Source organism: Callorhinus ursinus, unplaced genomic scaffold, assembly GCF_003265705.2.
Source record: "Callorhinus ursinus isolate GAN/ISIS: 27379988/994484 unplaced genomic scaffold, GSC_fseal_2.0 scaffold18, whole genome shotgun sequence".
Taxonomy (NCBI): Eukaryota; Metazoa; Chordata; class Mammalia; order Carnivora; family Otariidae; genus Callorhinus; species Callorhinus ursinus.
The window spans coordinates 9,705,028-9,727,472 of record NW_027397080.1 but is presented as its reverse complement, the minus strand read 5'-3'; the positions used below and the strand labels follow the sequence as shown (position 1 = coordinate 9,727,472).

General features: G+C 39.9%; 1 protein-coding gene and 1 pseudogene across 8 annotated transcripts in view; both read right to left on the bottom strand.

Annotated features, from left to right (window-relative positions):
* KIAA0319L (KIAA0319 like) overlaps positions 1 to 22,445 on the bottom strand; it is a 98,457-nt gene that overhangs the window by 29,810 nt on the left and 46,202 nt on the right. For all 8 annotated transcript variants that reach the window (XM_073902930.1, XM_073902925.1, XM_073902926.1 and 5 more), the window contains 4 exons: positions 9,199 to 9,445; positions 6,771 to 6,872; positions 3,461 to 3,558; positions 52 to 139 (listed from right to left, as the gene is read on the bottom strand). In XM_073902930.1, the coding sequence (XP_073759031.1) occupies positions 52 to 139; positions 3,461 to 3,558; positions 6,771 to 6,872; positions 9,199 to 9,445 (535 nt within the window). The remainder of the gene's footprint in view (positions 1 to 51; positions 140 to 3,460; positions 3,559 to 6,770; positions 6,873 to 9,198; positions 9,446 to 22,445) is intronic.
* Positions 54 to 1,338, bottom strand: LOC112812093 (ubiquitin-ribosomal protein eS31 fusion protein-like; annotated as a pseudogene).

Sequence of the window (22,445 nt, the reverse complement as noted above, 5' to 3'; positions counted from 1 at the left end):
AATCCTGCAGAGGAAGCAATGGAGATGCAGCTAGGGCTGGGAAACTCATACCTGGTTTTACCGTCACGTTCACATAGCCTTCCCCATGGGCATTTTGACCGTCTACAATCACTTTGAATTCATATAAGCCTGGAGTAAGCTGCAGAAGTGAGAGAAGACCTTTTAGAAAACCACAAAGAGCAGCAATTCTATGTAAAATAACACACATATCTGAACTTTCCATGCTGATACTGCACTCTCTTCTTGCACAGTTTCCAAAATGGAGAGAGTAAACTAGCTGAGGAGATGAAACAATGAATTATAAACTAAAAAACCATAGCTTTTAATGTGAATCTTATTACTAGCTGACTCTAGAACAACAAAAGGGAATTCAATATCTCTGTACTCCCATTTTCCTTTCAGAAGAACATTAAGGGCCCAACCACCCTATTTCATAGAGTTATGAAATTAAAATAATCATCTCTGCAAAGAAAATCATTTTGCAAAAATACCAAATAGCTCCCAAATATCTGAATATTTTTCCCTTCTGATTTCCACTAAGTGTATAAACATAATATAAAAGAAAGAAAATCACCCACAATCCCACTGTCCTAACACATCAGTTAATCATATTTCTCTTACTTCCTCCCAATGCTTGACCACATACAAAAAGTCTTTTAAATAGTTCATTCGTTCAGCAAACATTTACTGAGAACCAATTATGTGCTGGACATTATCCTAGGCTTGGGGTTTGGAGAGGAGTAAGATAAGATCACTACCTCAAGGAACTAGACTTTCAAGGTCCAGTTAAAATCAAGGTGTGCATCAAGCTTTTTGTTGTTGTTAGTTCATGTCTTTTATTAACCCGTATACACAATTACTTGTCTTCTGGTCCGTTGAAGCAATAGGTCAGACAACATTTAGCACAAGAATGCCTATCAAAGTGGCTAGCCATAAAAACTTCAGCACCGCATTCATCTGAAGGGCACTCCCGATGAAGGTGACTGATTTTGCCATTCTCATCCACCTTCTGGTATTTCAGGACAGCCAACTTAACCTTCTCTCTCTTATGCTTACTCTCCTTGGGAGTGCTGTAATACTCCTTCCTTCTTAGCACCACCACAAAGTCTCAACACAAGATGAAGAGTGGACTCCTTTTGAATGCTGTAGTCACACAAAGTTTGTCTGTCTTCCAGTTGCTTGCCAGCGAAGATGTCTCTGCTGATCAGGAGGAATTCCTTCCTTATCCTGGATCTTGGCCTTTACATTTTCTACTGTATCTGAGGATTCAACCTCGAGAGTGATGGTCTTCCCCATAAGGGTTTTCACAAAAATCTGCATCTTGGTGGCGGTTCCACTGCAGATCGGAAAGAAAAACCTGCATCAAGCTTTTTATTATTCTTTCTTCTATTCATTTAACATGAGCACCTTCCCCCACTATAATAGCCTTTTTAATGGTCACTTTCATAGCTGCAGAACAGTGCCCGAGTGTGTCATATCACATAAGCGCTCCACATTGTTGGGTATTTGGGTTGTTTCCAGACTTTAACTATTATAACTAATGCTTGCTGTGATGAACATCTTTCAGACGACTGAAGTTTTTCCTTTCTTCTGAATGATCTTCTTTGAGCAAATGTTAATTGACTAGTGTTTTTGACATTTTTCTTCTTGGAAATCTCTCATTACTTGGCTTTCACTTTGCCTATTCCTCATTTCCTTCAGTTTCTTCTTCCTTGTACATCTTTAAGGACAGTATTCCCCAGGATTCCAACTGCACTCTACACACTCTGTATGGAGGATCTCATATATTACCATGGCTTCAAATGTCATCTGTTGGAGGTTGGTGTGCAGATTTATCTCTCTAGCGCAGACTTGTGTCCTGCTCTCTAGCCCCTGACTCCCAGTTTCTTCCTGGACACCTCCACTCAAATGTTTCACAGGTACCTCAAACTCACTCTGTCCAAAAATGATTTAATCATCTGCAAACCTCATCCAAACTTGCTCCTCTTTCTGTGTTCTTCATTTCAGTAAATATCACCACTGTCATACCAACATCTACCCAGGTGCCTGAGCCAAAAGGCTAGAATGATCCTAGACATCCTTTCCCCAACACCTCCACCCCATCAAATGATCACCAGGTCTTATCGAGTTGTCCTCCATTATATTCCTCACATCCACTCACTTCTCTCCATTCACAATGCCATCATCTTAGATTTCAATCATCATAGCATAGTTGTTAAAAGCAAGAGCTTTAGGGATGGAAAGTTCCAGTTCAAATCTACCATTTAAGAGCTTTGTGAACTTTGGCTAAACTACCTTATTTTTCTGATTTTTAGTTTTGCCATTTATAAAACAGATATTAGTCTACATCTTGGGGTCATTACAAAGATAAAATGAAGTTAGAGCATAAAACAATTAGCACTGTGTCTGGCACATATCATGAGCTCAACAGTAGCCTTTAAGTTTTATTTTATTTATTTGTTTTTTAACCCAGGCTATCACCATCTCACACCTACACCTTTCAACAGATTCTCAATTGGTTTCCCTAGTTTGAGTCTTACCTCCTCCCATCTGCAATCAGGGTGAGCTTTCTAAACTGAAAATCTGAACTAGTCTTTCTACTATCTAAAACCTTTCAAAGGTTCCATATTCCCCATGAATAAGATTCACAGTCCTCACTCTGTGACCCGTGCATCTCTCCAACTCTGTGCCACTGTTCTTCTCACACTGGAGGGGCCAGTCATGCTGAACCACACAGAATTCCCTTTTTGTCACAGTTTCTATTTGGCCCAGTGGACATTGCTTCCCCTGCATGGGGTATAAGCACTCCACCCTTTACCCAGAAAGTGAGTCACCTGTCATGACCCAGCTGAGTAAACTCTAAGAAATCAAACTCCCCAGGGCGTCAATACTCCCTGCAATGACCTAGTGCATCCCCTGTTATAACTGTCTGCTTCTGGCCAGTATCACCCGCGAGATTCTATTGTCCTTGAATGTGAAGATTTTGATCAATTCACTGGTAAATCCCCACTGCCTGACATATAACTAGTGTATGATGAACAGTTGTTGAAGAAAAAAAGAATGAACGAATGAATGAGAATGCCTGGCCAAAGAATATGAACATTTTTATGGTTCTTAATAACTACACTGAATCCCAAAAAAGACTGAGCCAATTTACACAGTCTTGTGGCCACAAAAAACTTAGCTTATCTCCCAAATTCTAAAATCCTTATGTTACCCTTAAAAGCTGTTTAGTGTATATTTTCAGCTATCACCACCATGCTTATACAGTCTTCTCACCATAAATGAACATTTGAGAATCATACACTAACAAATACTGGATGTTAGCCAGGCTTTTGGAGGATTCACTTCTGAAAGATTGTTCCTGATTTAAGTGTGAACAGAAAATTCTACATTCTACATTTTAGAAAATGGTCAGCACCTCTATCCCAGCCCTGCAAGTGAGACGAGGCAAATTCACCTTGGACAGTTTGAGGATCTGGGAATGTTTCCCTTCCATCTCTCCACTGTAGTCTTTAGGATGAGTAATCAGCTGCCAGTCGTAGGTGTAGGTTTCTCCTATAGAAGGGCAGTTACAAAAATCATGAAAACATACACCTACACACAAAGAGGGCAGCCACACAGCCTGCCAATAACAAATCTCTTCTAAATCTTGACAAGGCCTTAGTTTTTAAGATTCCGCCCCAGAGCCTCTAGGGAAACCAAACGTTTTGTTGAAAGAAAGGGAGGATTCTGCTGACTCAGCTACAGTCAGGGCTTCCTCCACTCTCTCCCAGCAATGCTCTCTCCTGCCCCACACCCAGCCTCCCTTTGAGCGAGGCCAATCCTCCCTCAAAATACCAGGTTGCTCATGGTGTGGCATCACAGGGAAAAAACATGCCCTACGAAACACTATAGATGAACTCACTGGGAACAAAGGCCATTTTCTTGCAAAACTTCTTTTGCAACAAAGAACAGCAATGACTTCTAAATAACATGGTTCAAAAATAGCTTTTTTACAGAGTGCTAACAATGCTTGTCTCACTGAGGTCATCACACCCTGGTGAGTTAAAAGAGCTACTTCATTCCAGCTGAGCTAAATAACACACTGCAGAAGATGGTAGGGGATGGCCCATTTTAAACAGTCCCCACTGAAATTAATTAAGATCAAATTAAGCATAGGGCGCCTGGGTGGCTCAGTTGGTTGAACGACTGCCTTCGGCTCAGGTCATGATCCTGGAATTCCCGGGATCGAGTCCCGCATCGGGCTCCCTGCTCGGCAGGGAGTCTGCTTCTCCCTCTGACCCTCTTCCCTCTCATGCTCTCTACCATTCTCTCTCTCAAACAAATAAATAAAATCTTAAAAAAAAAAATCAAATCAAGAATTAAATGGTCCTCATTTGTAGCTCAGACTATATGACTGGGTAGGGCAAGGACAGGATCCCGTTATCTAAATGGAATCCTGCCCCCGTGAAAATGGTCTTAAATTTTGAGGGGGGTGAGATTCACATCTGACGAGGGATGGATGGGATTTGGTAAGAAGGCTAAGTTTATGTTACTACCCAGAAGTAAAAATAAAAGGAAAAGAGAAGAAAGCTAAAAAGCGTAACAGAGAATGGTCATCTCTTTCTTAGTTCGTGAGTTCAAAAGTAAGTTAGCACAGAACTGAATTCCAAGAGAGGCTTCATCTGAAGACCAGATTTTATTTTATAAGCCTGAGTTGCAAGATCGATCACTCTTCCTCCCCCCTGAAACACTAGTTTTGTGTTGGACAGTCGTCAGCCCTGGGCAGCTCTCACAAACGTCCCCTGGGCAAGTCTGGGCAGGCGAGAAGCAGGAAAAGCACAGCAGCCGTGGGGCTGGTGCCAAGAGATGACCTCTTTTCCAACTAGAGTAGGAAATTTGTTTTCCATACAGAAAACAGACTCACATTAGTTTGGGAACTGACAATTTTATAATATCTCAGGCTGGCAACGCAATTTCAAGCAAGGACAATATTCCTAGTACAGAAAAGCTTGGGGGATGAATTGTGCCTCACAGCTGGAAATCTGCCCCAAGGGTAGGAACAGCTGAGGATAGGTCTGCTAGACGGAAGGCTGGTTTCAATGATTTAGGGCAGTGGTTTTCAAACCATGCCTCCAAACCCGAGAGGGATCCTGAGAGGTGCTCCAGGGGCCGCCACAGGAGTGAGGGAAGAGTAGGCAGAGCGAGTTCTGTTCACTTGTCCCCAAACCATCCATCCCATGTATCTGATAAAGGCTGAACAACCCATGGAGAGGAGAGTTGAAAAGAATCTGTTTCTCAACCCATGTGTTTTAGACTTCATCAAAGTCTCCACTGTATTTTAACTATACTCTGTCCCTAAGCCCTCTTTATTTAGAACCCACATGCTGATCTATAGGGTGACAGCAACTCACAGACATGTATATGCAAATAGGGGTTAGACAAGAAAATAAAGCAGAACCCAGTGCTTTACACAAAACACTGAAGTCAACTGCAGCTCAAGGCAGTTCTCACCTATCTTCAAACGCCACCAAATTCATCCACCTTAACTTACCACCAGAGGGGGTAAGGATAAAGCTTCTCTGGAGGAAGATGGAATGACCTGATAAGGAAACCTCAATTTGAGGGCAGAAATATAGAATGGGGAAGGCATTTATGTTCTGGAAAAGTACTTTTGCATAAATACACTATTTGGTATTAGGCCTTTTAGAAAGTAGGACTACTGTATAGGAAAGGTGTGTACCTAAAATGGAAGGACCCCATCCTGAATCCTAGAGTATGGCATTCGACTTGACTAACCCTGCAATGAGAGTAGCATAAACCCAATGCAATCATTTTCCATCAAAGTATGCTTCACTATTGTCAGAGAAAGTCTTAAAGTGCATATGTGTTACTTTTTTTTTCTTTGGCAACTCTGGTGGGATGCATATGTGTTTCTAAGCCAAATTTTGGCATATTAATATATACTTCAAAGGTGAAAGGGATGCTCATATTATAAAAGTTTTCTTAAATAATGAATGCATCATCCCCTAATTTATGTATTTCATAAATCTGAATTTTGTGTATCACATTGGGCCTGTCTTCTTTTTTAAGATTTTATTTATTTATTTATTTATTTGGAGAGAGAGAGAGAGAGCAAGAGCACAAGCAGAGGGAGGGAGAAGGACAAGCAGCGCTCGATCTCATGACCCTGAGATCACGACCTGAGCTGAAATCAAGAGTCAGACGCTTAACCAACGAAGTCACACGGGAGCCCTGTCTTCCTTTTTTTTTAAATGTCAAATCTCTATTAGCCATAGTCTTAGATCACTCTTCTACAAGTTCTATATCTGCTATTTACTAGTTTGTACAAAATAAATAGGTTAAACCTCAGTCTCAGTTTCTTCCTCCTTTAAAGGGATATAATACAACCTCCACATAATGAGCATCAGCTATATGCTAGGCACTGAGGTAGGTCCCTTATATACCATTTCATTTTGTCCTTAAAGTAACCTTATGAAGTAGAACTTATTATCCTCATTTTACTGAGACAGAAAGGGAAGCACAGAAATAATTTGCTTAAAATCATTCAGCTAATGTCTGGCTGAGCTGGGATTTGAACCCAGGCTTGACATCAAAGCCCATGATTTCAAACATTATATTATATTGCCTCTTGCATCAGATAAACATTTGTGCATGTGCATACTATAGCCTGTTCTCACAGGACTATTGCAATGAGTAAATGAGTTAAGGTAGGTAAATATCATAAATTAAAACATCATCCAAATGTAACTAAGGGGATGTTTTACCTTCAAGTGGTTCTTGGAGAACATATGCATTTAACTGAACTTCATTCTTAGGCAGGGTCATCTGGACACTTTTTCCAGCAGATACCACCAGTTCCTTTATAACTGGAAACAAAGAAAATATACAAGAGATAAGAAATTAGATCCAGACTACCTCATTCCTCTCCATTCTTTTTGGGGCCAAATTTCTTTTATAAACAATATTCAGCTACTGCCTTTATTTCCTAATTATTTATCTACTCTTTAATCCCCTAAAATTTTACTCTGCCCCCATTTTTCCACTGAAAAAGATCTTTTGAGGACATCCACAAACTGCTCCTTAGCAAATCCAGTAATTCTTTCTCAACCTTTACTTCAGTGGCATCTAATACTGCTGACTGCTTTGTTATTAAAACTGTCAGGTTATCATGACATCATATTATTCTACTTTTATTCCTTTGTCTCTGAGTTTTTCTCCACTGTATTTTAACTACAGTCTGTCCCTAAGCCCTCTTTATATAGTAATTTCCATGGAGTTCAATAATCAGAGTTCAACAGTGTTTCAAGGATCATCTTTACGTTGATAAACAACTTTCTAATAAAATACATCTATTAAGTTTCTAAAAGAAAAGCCAAATGTTGATCACAAGGCCGGCCTTAATTTCTTTCTATTCCAATTGCTACAACCACAGACTTAGGTTATTCCAAGAATCTTAACTGGTCTTCCCTCTGCCAGCACACCCCACTCTAATCCATTCTGTCTTCCTAGAACACCCACCACCATTAGTTTTTCTAAAATACTCCCCCCACCATGTTACTCTCCTACTTAAGACTCTCCACTCCCACACCGTGTTCAAGGCCAACTGCTAACCTGGCATTAGAGAACCATTAACATCTGATCACACCACCTCACACCTCCTCCCCAGTTCTGCCTCTAATTATGTTAATTTTCCTTCTTGTGCTCCACAGAAGACATAGTCTACTCTTGGGGACTTTACTAATGCTATTTCCTTCAACTGGGGTGTATGCTTTCTTTATTCTCAGTCAGTACTTTGTTTCTAGCTTAAAGCCAGTCTTCTCTCCAAGGAAGCTTCCCAGACCATTTCAGTTCAAACTTATCTGAGGTACCTCAGCATTTTTGGAATACCCACGTCAGCTAATAGCTATATATGCGGTCTTCACACTATTTCAATAGCTATTTCATACATGTCTGGGTTTCTCAACCCTGGCACTACTGACATTTGGGACCAGATAATTCTTTGTTGTGGGGGGCGGGGGAAACTGTTCTGTGTGATGTAAGAGAGCTGGCAGGTTCCCCGGCCCCCACCCACTAGGTATCAGTAGCACGCCTCCTCCATAAGTGTAACAACCAAAACTTTTGCAGGTTGTTGAGAACCACTATTATATAAATCTTATTTCTCTGACAATAATGGTTATTAGGTATGAGACCTAGGAAATAGAGAGCTTAAAGCAAACAAATGGCTGGTCCACCCATATTTCCAGACTGGGGGGTAAGGACTTCCTAGACAAATATGAAATTTGAGATGTATCTGTCTGCTTGGGAACACTGTACTGAAGAAGAAATGATATCTTCCTTATGGAAACTTCAGCATTTAGACACCCTAGGAGGTTGAATAAGAATTCTCTGAAGTGACTTTAAAAAAAAAAAAAAGACAAGAAATGAAAAGAAAGAGAAACCACTATACTCATAAAGAGTATAATGGACAAAAATATAGTGTTACTCAAACTTTTTATAATTACACCAAAGATTACAGGCATTCTGCCTGAACACAAAAATTACTTTAGTGCCTCAGGATTGAAACCCCCAAAATTTCATGTTACTCTACCAGGAAAAAAGAGCCTAGGGAATCAAAAACCAGCAAAAATTCATTCTCACTGGCTTTGCTTTACCCTGTTGCCTTTTTCAGGGGATAAAGATCAAGTTAGTTTCCTTGATTAATCATTTCCTCCTAATACCTTACAACAGCACTCATGAAGCACAGACTTGTTAAGGCAACACTGCTTATAAATCTCCTCCCTATGGATGGGTTGCTTTAAAAATAAAGATGCTGCCAAAATCAGAAAGACAAATATCTGACCTACAATCAGCCATTCAGAAGGCAAATAGGTACAAAGGTCCAACTTTCTTCCCAGTGGCTTCTGTTTGGTCTTTGAACATTGCTTAATTGAATCTTGCGCCTTTAAATCCCAGGCACAGTGGAATCTGGCTCTGGGAAAGTGAGCCCCATTAATTCCCATAGGCTGGGGCCTGTTGAGAAGGATGGAGAGCCCCAGGTTCTATGATTATAGGAACAAAGACAGAATTATTTTTTCTCTAACCTACAGTACTCAAAAGTCATGGCTGTCTTCTTCCCTCACACTAAAGAGAACACTATGATCAAATGCTCTACTTTGCCATTCTATCTCCAAGGGCAGAAGCAAAGGGCCTCACCTGGGTATGGTGCTGAGGTGATCTGGAAAGAGGCCTGGGGGTTAGGGGTAGCATAACTGTAGGAGGGAGCCACTGGCAAAGGGGTAGAAATCTGAATTTTCCCAAGGCTTTTTACTTGCTGAGTGCTAGGCGTAGTACCAGGATCCTCTGATGTCTCATGCTGGACTGACATATTCTTTGACCAACCAGGAATCTCCGCAGTCAGGACGGGGGTCAAGGGACTAGAAATTACAACTGCCTTGTGGACCTAAAGAGATGCAAAAATACATTTGAATAGGCAAAAGTTATACCGCCAGTTTTTTAGGTTATGTCTCATAAAATAATTGCACGCTAAATGTTTTTATGAAAAATGCAAAACTGTCAAAAATATTAAAGGAACTAATCTCACCACCCAAACTGGTGTTAAAATGTTGTTATAAATCTTCCCAGTCTTTTTCTCTATGCAAAGAGAGAAATGTTTGCTTAAAACAAAACAGTAATAATCATTCTATGTTTACTTGTATCTTCTTTTCTCAACATTTATATTCAATCTTTCTACAAATACTTATTAAGCACTTACTATGCAACAGGCCTTGTGGATCCAAAATATAAATAAAATATAATTGCTGTGCTCAACAAGTGCACAATCTAGTGAGAGAGAGAACAAAAAACATAAGAAGCCAAAAGGATAAAGTTATGATGAATCGAAAAAGTATAGTCTGAAGAGTACTTAATTCCTCTCTTGGAGAGGGAGCATGTGAAAAAGGGTGGTTTAAATAAATAAATAAAGGCATTTTCTAGAGGTGAGTCCTAAGCTGAATTTTAAAAGGTAAACAGTTGTTTACTTGACAAAAGGCTGAGGGGAGAGGTGAGTATAGGTACAGGAAATGAGATTAGCATGGCTTGTGCTGGGAACTGAGAGTCATAAGCAGGAAGGCAGAAAGTAATGGAGGATGAGCTGGATAGATAGTCAAGGGCCAGACTAAAGAAGACATATGCTACTCTAAGGTGCCGGGAAATGGTGGGCAATTATAGGGCTATATACAGGTAAGTGACAAAGTCAGGTTTCCGTCTCAAGTGGATCATTCAGGTTGCTGCATCATATAAGGATTTGAAGAACTAAGACAACAGAAGGAATACCACTTAGGAGGGTACTGCATGCATCCAAATGAGAAACGATGAGTGGCTAAACAAAGCTGGTGGTATGGATTTTTTTTTTAAATCAACTTAATTGTTAATCACTTAATTGTTAAAGTGTACAGGTCTATGAGTTTTGACAAGGGTCTATACCCACATAACAACAATCAAGACAGAAACCATTTCGATCAGCCCCAGAAGTTGGCTCATTCCCCTTTGCAGTAAATTCCTACCTCCACCCTCAGGCTCACGCAACCACTGATATGTCTTGTGTCCCCACTAGTTAGTCTGGGCTTTCTTGTATTTCATATAAAATTAATCATATACATACTATTTTCATTTCTGGCTGCTTTCACTCAACATAATGTTTTAAAGGTTCATCCATGGCACTGTGTATAACAGTAGTTCCTTCCTTTTTATTACCGAGTAGTATACCATTCTAGAGATATACCAAAATTTATTTATCCATTCATCTATTGATATTTGTTTTCAGTTCTCAGCTCTTATAAATAAATCTGTTATAAATGTTTGAAATCCAAAGTTTCTGTAAACATGTGTTTTAATTTATTTTGGGTAAATACTCAGAAGTATTTATTGCTGGTTACATATAAGCGTATGTTGAACTTCATAAGAAACTGAACTGTTATCTAAAGTGGCTCTACCATTTTGCATTTCCACCAGCAATGCATGAGAGTTCCTGCTGCTCTTCAAACTCACCAATACTTGGTATTCTTGGTCTTTTTATTTTTTTGTCATTCTAATGGTATCTCACTGCGATTTAATTTGCATTTTTTGGATGACTAATGAAATTGAATATCTTTTCATGTATTTATTGGCCAGTCATATATTTTCTTGGATGAAGTTTATTCAAATCTTTGTCCACTTTTTACTCTTAAGGCATAACTGACATATAATAAACTGAACATATTTAAAGTGTGCAATTTGACAAATTTTACCATATGCATACAGCCATGAAACCATCATCACAATCAAGATAATGAACATCTCCATCATTTCCAAAGATTCCTCATGCTCCTTTGTAACCCCTTCTCCCAACTCCCAGCCCCAAGCAACCACTGCTCTGCCTCCAGTCACTATAGATTAGTTTACATCCTCTAGAATTTTATATAAATGGAATCACATTGTATGTACTCTTTTCGTCAGCTTTCACTCAGCAATATTATTCTGTTGGTCCATGTTGCTGTCTGTAGCAATAATTGTTCCCTTATAATTGCCGAGTACCATTCTGTTATATGAATATACCACAATTTGTTTATTCATTCACCAACAGATGGACATTTGGATTAATTTCAGTTTTTGCCTATTATAAATTGAGCTGATATAAATATTCCTCTACAAGTCTCTGTATGAACATATCTTTTGTTTCTCTTGTGTACATATCTATGAGTAGAACACCTGGTCATATGGAAGATATGCCTTTAACTTTTTAAAAAACTGCCACATTACTTTCCAAAGTTGTTGTGACATTATATAGTCCCACCACCAGTATGAGAATTCCAGTTGTTCTACAACCTTGCCAGAAATTGGTTTCGGGAGTCTTTTTAAGTTTAGCCATTATCAAGGTGCATAATGGCGTCTTACTGTGGTTTTAATTTGCATTTTTCTAATGATTAATGATGTTAAGTATCTTTTCATGCACTTATTAGACGTCTATTATATAAATTCTTTCCTGGACTATCTGTTCAAATCCTTTGCTTTATTATTAGTTTTCTAATTAAGTTACAAGAGCTCTATATATATTCTAGAAACAAGACCTTTGTTAGGTATTTAATTTGCAAATATGCTTTCCCAGTCTGTAGCTTGCCTTTTCGTTTTTCTTAGCAGTGTCTTTTAAATAGCCAAAGTTTTTAATTTTTTAATTCTAATTTATCATTTTTTTCTTTTCTACTTCATGCTTTTAGTGATATTTAGTTTACTTATTCATTTATTTATTTAGTGACAAGATCACAAAAAGGTTTTCCTCTGTTTTCTTCTATAAGTTTTATAATTTCAGCTCTTAAATTTAGGTCTATAATCCATTTTGAGCTAATTTTTCTGTAAGGTAAGGGCCGATGTTCATGTTTTTTCATATAACTGTCTAATTGTTCCAGCATCCATTTATTTAAAAGATTATCCTCTTTTCAAATTGCCTTGGTGCATCAATTAACCATATCTGTGCGGGTCTACTTCTGGACTCTATTCTGTTTCACAGATTGCATCTTTACACCAATACCACTGCTTTGATTACTGCAGCTTTATATAGTAAGTCTTAAAGTTGGAGAGTTTAAGTCCTTCAACTTTGTTCATTTTCAAGAGCGTTTTGGCATTCTAAGTCCCAATCCATGAACATGACTATATCAGTCTCCTAGGGCTGCCATAATAAATTACCACAAACATGGTGGCTTAAAACAACAGAAACTCACTCTCTTAAGTAAAAAGTGGTTACAGCCACTATTTGTTGGGTAATTGTCACCTCATTTTCCTTTATATCTTTGAACATAGATTCCTTTAGTTTTTTAAGCATATTTTTATTTTTTTAAAAGATTTTATTTATTTGACAGAGAGAGACAGCGAGAGAGGGAATACAAGCCGGGGGAGTGGGAGAGGGAGAAGCAGGCTTCCCACTGAGCAGGGAGCCTGATACGGGCCTTGATCCCCAGACCCTGGGACCATGACCTGAGCCGAAGGCAGACGCTTAATGACTGACCCACCCAGGAGCCCCCTTTTTTAAGTGTATTTTTAACAGGAGCATTGAAGTCTTGCTAAATCTGACTTGCTAAAGCTGAGTCCTCTCAGAATCATTTTTATTGATTACTTTTTTCCGAGTATGGGTCACACTTTCCTGATTCTTTTTTGACAAGTCTCCTAACATCTGGTTGGAAATTTTAGGTCATATATTGTAGCAGTTCAGGATTCTGTTTTATTTTTCTGATGGGCTGATTATTTTTAGTAACTCCCTTATACTTCAATTGAAGAAAGAGAAACCCTCCCACAGTATGTTGCCATTGACACTTCTGCTCAGTTTTTTTTTTTTCTTGTTTTTATTTTAGCCTGGCTTCCTAGGTGTCACACCAGTATCTGCATAGTTTAGCAGTCAATCAATGATTTGGGCAGAGGTCACTCAAACACATTAAGCCCATAAAGCTTCACCCTCTGTCAGTCCATCTGTGTGTTCCTTGGGGAATGCATTCAAAGTTGCAGCCACTTCTCAAGTCTCCCTTGATTTTTAGCTTTTACCAGGCTCTCCTGGATATCTTGCATATGCAGGTAGTTTCTCAGTCAGCCAGGGATACATGGAGAGCTTATCTCAGCCCTTCTATAGCTCTCTTATTTTCAAGATCTTCCCATTAAGTTTCTGGCAGGTTCACCACTCACCCTAACAGGAAGTGCATCTCAGGTTAGCAAAGCTGTAGATTCATTCCATTCATTCCCAACTAAGTTTGCCACTTTTAGTTGGCAAAGCTGTCACCCTCTGCCCCAAATCATGCCGACCCTCTAGAAAAGTTGCTAGGTTTCATGTCCAACCATATACTGGTAAAACTACATTTCTTGACACCTGAGCTGGAGTGGAGGTAGACACTGATGGGGGATGGCCCAGGAAGATCATCCCCCTACAGACACCCACTGAACTTGCTCAAAGCATTACCAGCTTTTCAAGATAAATGCTTCTCCATTTGCTTCTGCCTCTATTATGTTTTTAGTGGCCTGAAATATTTGTTTTTGACAATTCTGTCCAGTTTTATACTTATTTTTTCAATGAGAAAATTAGGGACCCCCTCATGATGCCATAAGTGGAAGTTCTCTCATTTCTATTTTCTCATTTTGAAAACTGTTTACATTTCTTTTGAAATTCCTTAATTGTTCACTCACTAAAACCATTTTCCTTTAACTTTCTTTAGTCTTCTGAACATACGTTGAAGTCTTTGATTACTAACTCCAATATCTGAGTCAAATTGGAGTCAGTTTCCATCGACTATTTTTTCCCCCTGAGTACTGGTCACTTTGCACATCTAACAGGTTTTGTTTGAATATTGGACATCTATGTAATATTTGTAGTGACTTTGGATTTTACTGTGCTTTCTTTGGGGTTGTATACAGTATTTTCTTTCCCCAGTAGGCAAGTAACTTATCTGGACTTAAACTATAGAGTTTGATTCCCCTGCAATGTGCACCAACTGATACCTCTGTATAATTCTTGCAGCTGCTTTTTTAGCCTGGTCCCCTGGAGGTGTTCTTGTTTAATCTGATGATTAGCCAAGAATTCTGCCATAGGTTATACTCAGAATTGGGCCTGCTCTCTCTGCACTCTCTTCACTTCATGAGATTACTCCCTAATTTTTCAGCCTTCAACTCTGTATTGACTCCCCAAGTCAGGAAGACTTCAGATTTTTCTCACCTGTGCTACACATGGTTGAGGAATTCACAGAGCTCACCCAGCATTAGGTTCTGCCTTTCAAAGACAGAACTCTGCCTCTCTGATCTCTGCCTACTTTTTTACCATGCCCTCCGGAATCTTCCTGCGTGGGTGTAGTTTAAAGGTTCAGCCAGGGATTTTAGTAGAGTTTCTAGTCAGATTATGGGTTCCACCATCTTCTATGTTTTTTTTTTTCCTTTCCCCTTAAGTTTTCAGGTAATTTTTCTATCCTAACTCTGTTCTTTGCCACCATAAGAAAATAAGCCTGAGGTTTTCCACTGCCACTTTCCTCTGCTGTGGGAGTTAGTGAATGCCCTCAGGCAAAAATTTTAAAAAGCTGCAAACTCACAATTCTTATCACTCCCAGTTGCTGTTTTTCAAGAGTAAGCTCTCCTCTAGCTTCTGTCTTTTGGATCCTTTCCAGTTTCCTTAAATACATTTTTTTTGCATATTTTATAATTATTATCTGTGGGAGGATTCAGGAGACCACTTTACTCTGCCACCATTACTGGAAATTCCTCCTGCAGGATGGATTTTAAAATATTAAGGATCTAATATTTGTGAAGCTGAAATGCATCTAGGGCTTGGGGAAAAGAAGCTAAGATGACTCCCAAGTTTCTTGAGGAGCTTGACTTGAGGGACTAATTATAGTGGTGTCAAAAACTAAGATAGACTACAAAGGAGCAACTTCAAGAAAATAACAGGCAAGTTATGTTTCAGACATACTGAACCTGAGGTACAGCTGAGAAATTCAAATAGAGACCCAGGGTTGGAATCAAGTTCCCAAAGATAGCAGCCTGAAGCCATGGGAATAAGTAAGCTTGCCCAAGATGAGCAAGTAAGGAAAGGGAATGAGGCTTAAAAACGGAATACTTGGCAATAATAATGTTCCTGTAATGAGGAAAAATACCCATTAATTAAAAGTGACCCAGAAATAACAGAGATAACAGAACTGGTAGACAAAGGTATTAAAATTACTATGATTATATTCCATATATTCAAGAAGCTACAGGCAAGACTGCATGACTGCATATATTAAGTAGAGACACAGAAGGTATTTTTTTTTTAAAGACCCAAATGAGGGGCACCTGGGTGGCTCAGAAAATTAAGTGTCCAACTCTTGGTTTTGGCTCAGGTCATGATCTTGAGGTCGTGAGTTCAAGCCCCATGTCGGGCTCTGCACTCAGTGAGGAGTCTGTTTGAGATTCTTTCCTCCTTCTTCCTCCCTCTCCCACTGATCTTCCTCCCCTCACAGTCTCTCTCCATAATAAATAATAAACAAGTAAATAAAATCTTAAAAAAAAAGATCCAAATCAAGCTTCTAGAGATGAATATTATAATGTCTGAGATGAAAAATACACTGTAGAAAAAAATTTTTTAACCACTGCTGTGATGAAGGTACGTCTATCCTGGCTTATATATAGACATACACATAAAAATACACTGTAAAGATTTAACGGCAGGGTAGACAATGCAGAAGAAAAGATCAGTAAACTTAAAGACATATCAACAGAAATGATTCAAAATGAAACACACAGAGAAAAAAATGAAATGAACAAAGCACCACACTTTAGGAAAGAATCCTTTTCCTTGCTTTTCCCATTTTCTAGAGGCCCATCTACTTTCCTTGACTCATGGTCCCCCCTTCCTCCACCTTCAAGGCAAGTAATGTTACATCTCTCTGTGTCTTTCTTCCACAGTTACACTGTCTTCTTCCACTTTGAAGAACCCTTGTGTTTAAATCGGGCCTACCAGAAAATACAGGACAATCTCCCTGTTTTAAGGTCAGCTGTTTAACAATTCCATCTGCAACCGTAATTCCTCTTTGCTGTGTAACATAACATATTCACAGGTTCCTGAGAGTAGGACATTGACCTCCTTAGAGGGACCATTATTCTGCCTATCACCACAAATAAATCAACAAAAGGAGATAAAATGGAATAAAAAAAATATTCAGTTAATTCAAAGGACAGCATAAAAATAGGGATAAAATGAACGAAGAACACATGGGACAAACAGAAATCAATACTAAGGTGGTAGATTTGAAACCAGTCACATCAGTAGTCACATTAAATAGTCTATACACCCCAATTAATCAGCAGACATTGTCAGACTGGATAAAAAGCAACATCCAACTCTATGCAGGCTATAAGAAATCTACTTTAAACATAAAAACACAAATAGATTAAAGGTAAAAACATGGAAAAAGATGCATTACACTAACACTAACCAAAAGAGAGCCTGATTGGCTATATTAATATCAGACAAAACAGATTTCAAAGCAAAGAATATTAACAAAGATAAAGAAGATAATTTTATGATGATAAAAGGGTCAGTTCACCAAGAGGACTTAACAATCCTTTTTTTTTTCCTGAACCATTTAAAGGTTTTATTTATTTATTTGACACAGAGAGAGAGAGACCTAGGAGGGAACACAAGCAGGAGGAGCAGGAGTGAGCAGGGAGCCCGATGCGGGGCTCGATCCCAGGAATCTGGGATCATGACCTGAGCCGAAGGCAGACGCTTAACGACTGAGCCACCCAGGCGCCCCGAAGACATAACAATCCTAAACATTTACACAGCTAATAAAACTTTCAAAGTACATGAAGCAGAAGCTGATCTAACAGGAGAGATAGATATATCCACAAATACAGTGTGGTATTTCATCACCTCTCAACTGATAGAAGCTAATAGAAAATAAGGATCTAGGGTGGGCAAGATGGCGCCCGGCGAGTGATTCAGCCCAGATACGTCCAGCCGCCGCTGAGACAACGGGGCAGGGGGTCCTGCCCCCACTGCCGCCCTTCCTCCTCTCCCCCGCCCCCGGAGACCCCTGCCTACCCTTCCTCCCTCTACCTCGGGGTGGGGGTGGGGGAGCGGGCCTGGTTCCCGGGACACCATGTCGGACTCTGAGGAGGAGAGCCAGGACCGGCAACTGAAAATCGTCGTGCTGGGGGACGGCACCTCCGGGAAGACCTCCTTAACTACATGTTTTGCTCAAGAAACTTTTGGGAAACAGTACAAACTATAGGACTGGATTTCTTTTTGAGAAGTATAACATTGCCAGGAAACCTGAATGTTACTCTTCAAGTTTGGGATATAGGAGGACAGACAATAGGAGGCAAGATGTTGGATAAATATATCTATGGAGCACAGGGAATCCTCTTGGTATATGACATTACAAATTATCAAAGCTTTGAGAATTTAGAAGACTGGTATTCTGTGGTGAAGAAAGTGAGCGAGGAGTCAGAAACTCAGCCACTGGCTGCCTTGGTGGGCAATAAAAAATGAGATCATAGAATAAAGTATGCAGTCACACAGAATGTTACATTTATAAAATGAAGAGATTATAAGATGAACATTTTCCTGGATATTATTTACTGCATAATCTGTCACTGGCCTGATTTCATATGGTCATGTAATAAAGATCTTGAAATCTGTGTTTCCAAAAAAAAAAAAAAGAAAATAAGGATATAGAAGATCTAAACAACAGTACCCAATCTGACCTATTTGACATTTACAGAACACTCAGCCAACAATAATAGCAGGATACATATTCTTTTCAAATGCACAAGGAACATTTGCCAGGATAGACCAATTTCTGAGCCATAAAACTGGTCTCAATGCATTTAAAAGGATTCAAGTAAGGCAAACCTAAGAGACACTGAACTCTAGGAAACAAACTGAGGGTTGCTGGAGGGGAGGTAAGTGGCGGGATGGGGTAACTGGGTGATGGGCATTAAGGAGGGCACTTGATGCAATGAGCACTGGGTGTTATATGCAACAGATGAATCACTAAATTCTACCTCTGAAACTAATTTATAAAAAATGTTAAAAAAAAAAAAAGGATTCAAGTGACACAATGTTCACTGGCTACAATGCATTAAGTTACTGATCAATAATACCATAATATCTGGGACCCCCCCCAAATATTTGGAAACTACATAACATATTTCTAAATAACCCAAGGGTCAACAAAGTAGTCAAAAGGGAAATTTAAAAGTATTCTGAATTGAATGAAAGTGTAAATGCAAAATATCAAAATTCATAGGATGCAGCTAAAGCAATACTTAGAAGGAAATTTATAGCACTAAAATGCCTATGTTAGAAAAGAAGTTTCAAATTAATGATTGAGATTAAACCTTAAGAAACTCAGAAAAAGAGGGGGCGCCCGGGTGGCTCAGTCATTAAGCATCTGCCTTCGGTTCATTAAGCATCTGCCTTCGGCTCAGGTCATGATCCCAGGGTCCTAGGATTGAGCCCCGCATTGGGCTCCCTGCTCCGCGGGAAGCCTGCTTCTCCCTCTCCCACTCCCCCTGCTTGTGTTCCCTCTCTCGCTGTCTCTGTCAAATAAATAAAATCTTTAAAAAGAAAAAAAAACTTAGAAAAAGAGCAAATGAAATCTAAATTATGAAGAAGAAATGAAATAACAGAATTAAAGCAGAAATAATAACCTAGAAAAGCAAAAGAGAAAATGAATGAAACCAAAGTTTCATTAAGAAAATCTAGACAGTCTGATGGGGAGGGGACGGAGGTGGGGAGGGAAAGAGAACACAAATTACCAATACCATGAATGAAAGAGGTAACATCACTACAGGTTCTAACATCACTACTATTACAAGGGCAATAAGGGAATACTGTGAGCATAATGTATTTATGCCAATACATTTGACTACTGGGATAAAATGCACAAATTCCCTGAAAGACACAATCTGTCAAAGCTCACTCAAACAGAGCTATTATAGATAACATAAATTGCTATGTATCTATTACATAGTTTGAATTTACAGTTTAAAATTTTCCTGCAGAGGTGCCTGGGTGACTCAGTTGGTTAAGCACCCAACTCTTGATTTCAGCTCAGGTCATGATCTCAGGGTCATGAGATAGAGCCCTGTGTCTGGCTCCACACTGGACATGGAGCCTACCTAAGACTTCCTCTCTGCCCCTCCCTCACTCACACTATCAATAAAATAAAATAATAAAATAAAATAAGAGGGGAAGAGCAAGATGGCTGAGGAGTAGGAGACCTAAATTTCATCTGGTCCCAGGAATTCAGCTAGATAGGGATCAAACCATTCTGAACACCTACGAACTCAACAGGAGATTGAAGAAAAGAAGAGCAGCAACTCTCTGAACAGAAAAGTAACCATTTTCTGGAAGGAAGGGCATGCGGAGAAGTGAATCCGAGCCATATTCCGGAAGAAAGACCACGGGGGGAGGGAGCCTCTGTCAGCGCTACCGACAAGTGATAGAGCAGCAAAGCACAAAATTGGAACTTTTAGAAGTCGGCTCCACTGAGGGACGCTGCTCCAGTGGCTAAGTGGGGGGGGGTGGAACCCTCGCTGGGGCAGTGTGGTCTCAGGACCCTCGGGGTCACAGAAAGACCGGGGGTGCCTGAGTGTGGCCGAGCTCCCAGGTATCAGAGCAGGGAAGCCGGCTGCAGAGACGGAGCCGAGGAGTGGGCTCGTAGCTCGGGGCTGCCATAAACCGTAATCCACGGCATAGTCGGGCCACTGCTCTTCCAGCAAGGACCCAACAAGCAGCAGATCCAGGGAGACTCCCCTTCCTCCCCCGGGGAGGAGTGGCGTGAGAGCACACTGCAGGGATCTGCTGGGTTTGGAGACTCCACACGGGGTCGGGTGCCAGAGACAGAAACACTCAGTCACAGGCCGGGTGAGCATGGAGTATGGCCAGAGACCAGGGAGACAGGAGTGACTGCTTTTCTCTGGGGGCGCACTGAGGAGTGGGGCCCCGAGTTGTCACTCTCATCCTCCAAAGCTGTAGGGAAAGCTTGCAGGGAACAAAAGCTCCCGAGAGCAGATTACTTAGCCTGGCCCCAGGCAAGGGCGGGGCGATTCCACCTCAGGCAAAGGCATTTGAGAACCAGGCAACAGGCCCCTCCCCTAGAAGATCAGCAAGAACAGCCCGCCAAGACCAAGTTTACCCATCAATGAGAACGGCAGAAGGCCAGCCCTAGGGGAATACAGCACACAGAATTCATGGCTTTATTCCCCCCTGATTCTTTAGTCTTTCAAAGTTAATTTTTTTCTTTTTTTTCCCTTTTTCAATCAACATCTTTTTTAAGATTTTATTTATTTATTTGAAGAGAGAGACAGCGAGAGAGGGAACACAAGCAAGGGGAGTGTGAGAGGAGAAGCAGGCTTCCCGCTAAGCAGGGAGCCCAATGCGGGGCTCGATTCCAGGAGCCTGGGATCATGACCTGAGCCAAAGGCAGACGCTCAACGACTGAGCCACCCAGGCGCCCCTCAACCAACATCTTATCAATCCCTTTTTTAAAAATCTTTTTTGTTTTTCATTTTTAGAGTCATATTCTATCCCTTCACAGTAGTTAACCTTGTTTTTGGTATATATATAAGTTGTTCTCTTTAAAATTTTGGGATACAGTTTCTTCTAACAGACCAAAATATACCCTAAATCTCTAGTGTATGGCTTTGTTCTAGTCTCCTGCCTGATCACATTCTCTCCCTTTTTTTTTTAATTCCTCTTCTTTCTTTTTTCAACCGTCTTATCAATTCCTTTTATAAAATCTTTTATAATTTTCATCTTTACAGCCATAGTCTATCCCTTCATCGTATTTACCCTCATTTTTGTACATATATGTTTTTCTTTCTTTAAAATTTTGGGAAGCACTTTCTTCTAACAGACCAAAATACACCCAAAATCTAGTGTGTGGCACTGATCTATGCACCAGCTTATCATATTTGATCATATTCTTTTTTTTTAATCTTTTTCTTTTTTTTTTCTTTTTTCCTTCTTTCCCTTTCTTTTCTCTCAGTTTCAGGTCTCTTCTCATTTGCTTAGTGTATATTTTTCTGGGGCCGTTGTTACCCTGTTAGCATTTGTTCTCTCATTCATCTATTCTCCTCTGGACAAAATGACAAGATGGAAAAAATCACCTCAAAAAAAAGAACAAGAGGCAGTACCGACTGCCAAGGGCCTAATTAATACAGACATTAGTAAGATGTCGGACCTAGAGTTCAGAATGGCGATTATAAAGATACTAGCTGGGCTTGAAAAAAGCATGGAAGACATTAGAGAAACCTCTTCTGGAGAGATAAAAGAATTAAGATCTAACCAAGTAGAAATCAAAAAGGCTATTAATGAGGTACAATAAAAAATGGAGGCTCTAACTGCTAGGATAAATGAGGCAGAAGAGAGAATTAGTGGTATAGAAGACCAAATGATGGAAAATAAAGAGGCTGAGAAAAAGAGAGACAAACTACTGAATCACGAGGGCAGAATTCGAGAGAGAAGTGATACCATAAGATGAAACAATATTAGAATACTTGGGATCCCAGAAGAAGAAGAAAGAGAGAGAGGGGCAGAAGGTACATTGGAGCAAATTATAGCAGAGAACTTCCCTAATTTGGGGAAGGAAACAGGCATCAAAATCCAGGAGGCAGAGAGAACCCCCCTCAAAATCAATAAAAATGGGTCAAAACCCCAACATCTACTAGTAAAACTTATGAGTCTCAGAGACAAAGAGAAAATCCTGAAAGCAGCTCAGGACAAGAGATCTGTAACCTACAATGGTAGAAACATTAGATTGGCAACAGACCTATCCACAGAGACATGGCAGGCCAGAAAGGACTGGCATGATATCTTCAGAGCACTAAATGAGAAAAATATGCAGCCAAGAATACTATATCCAGCTAGGCTGTCAGTGAAAATAAAAGGAGAGAGAAAAAGCTTCCAG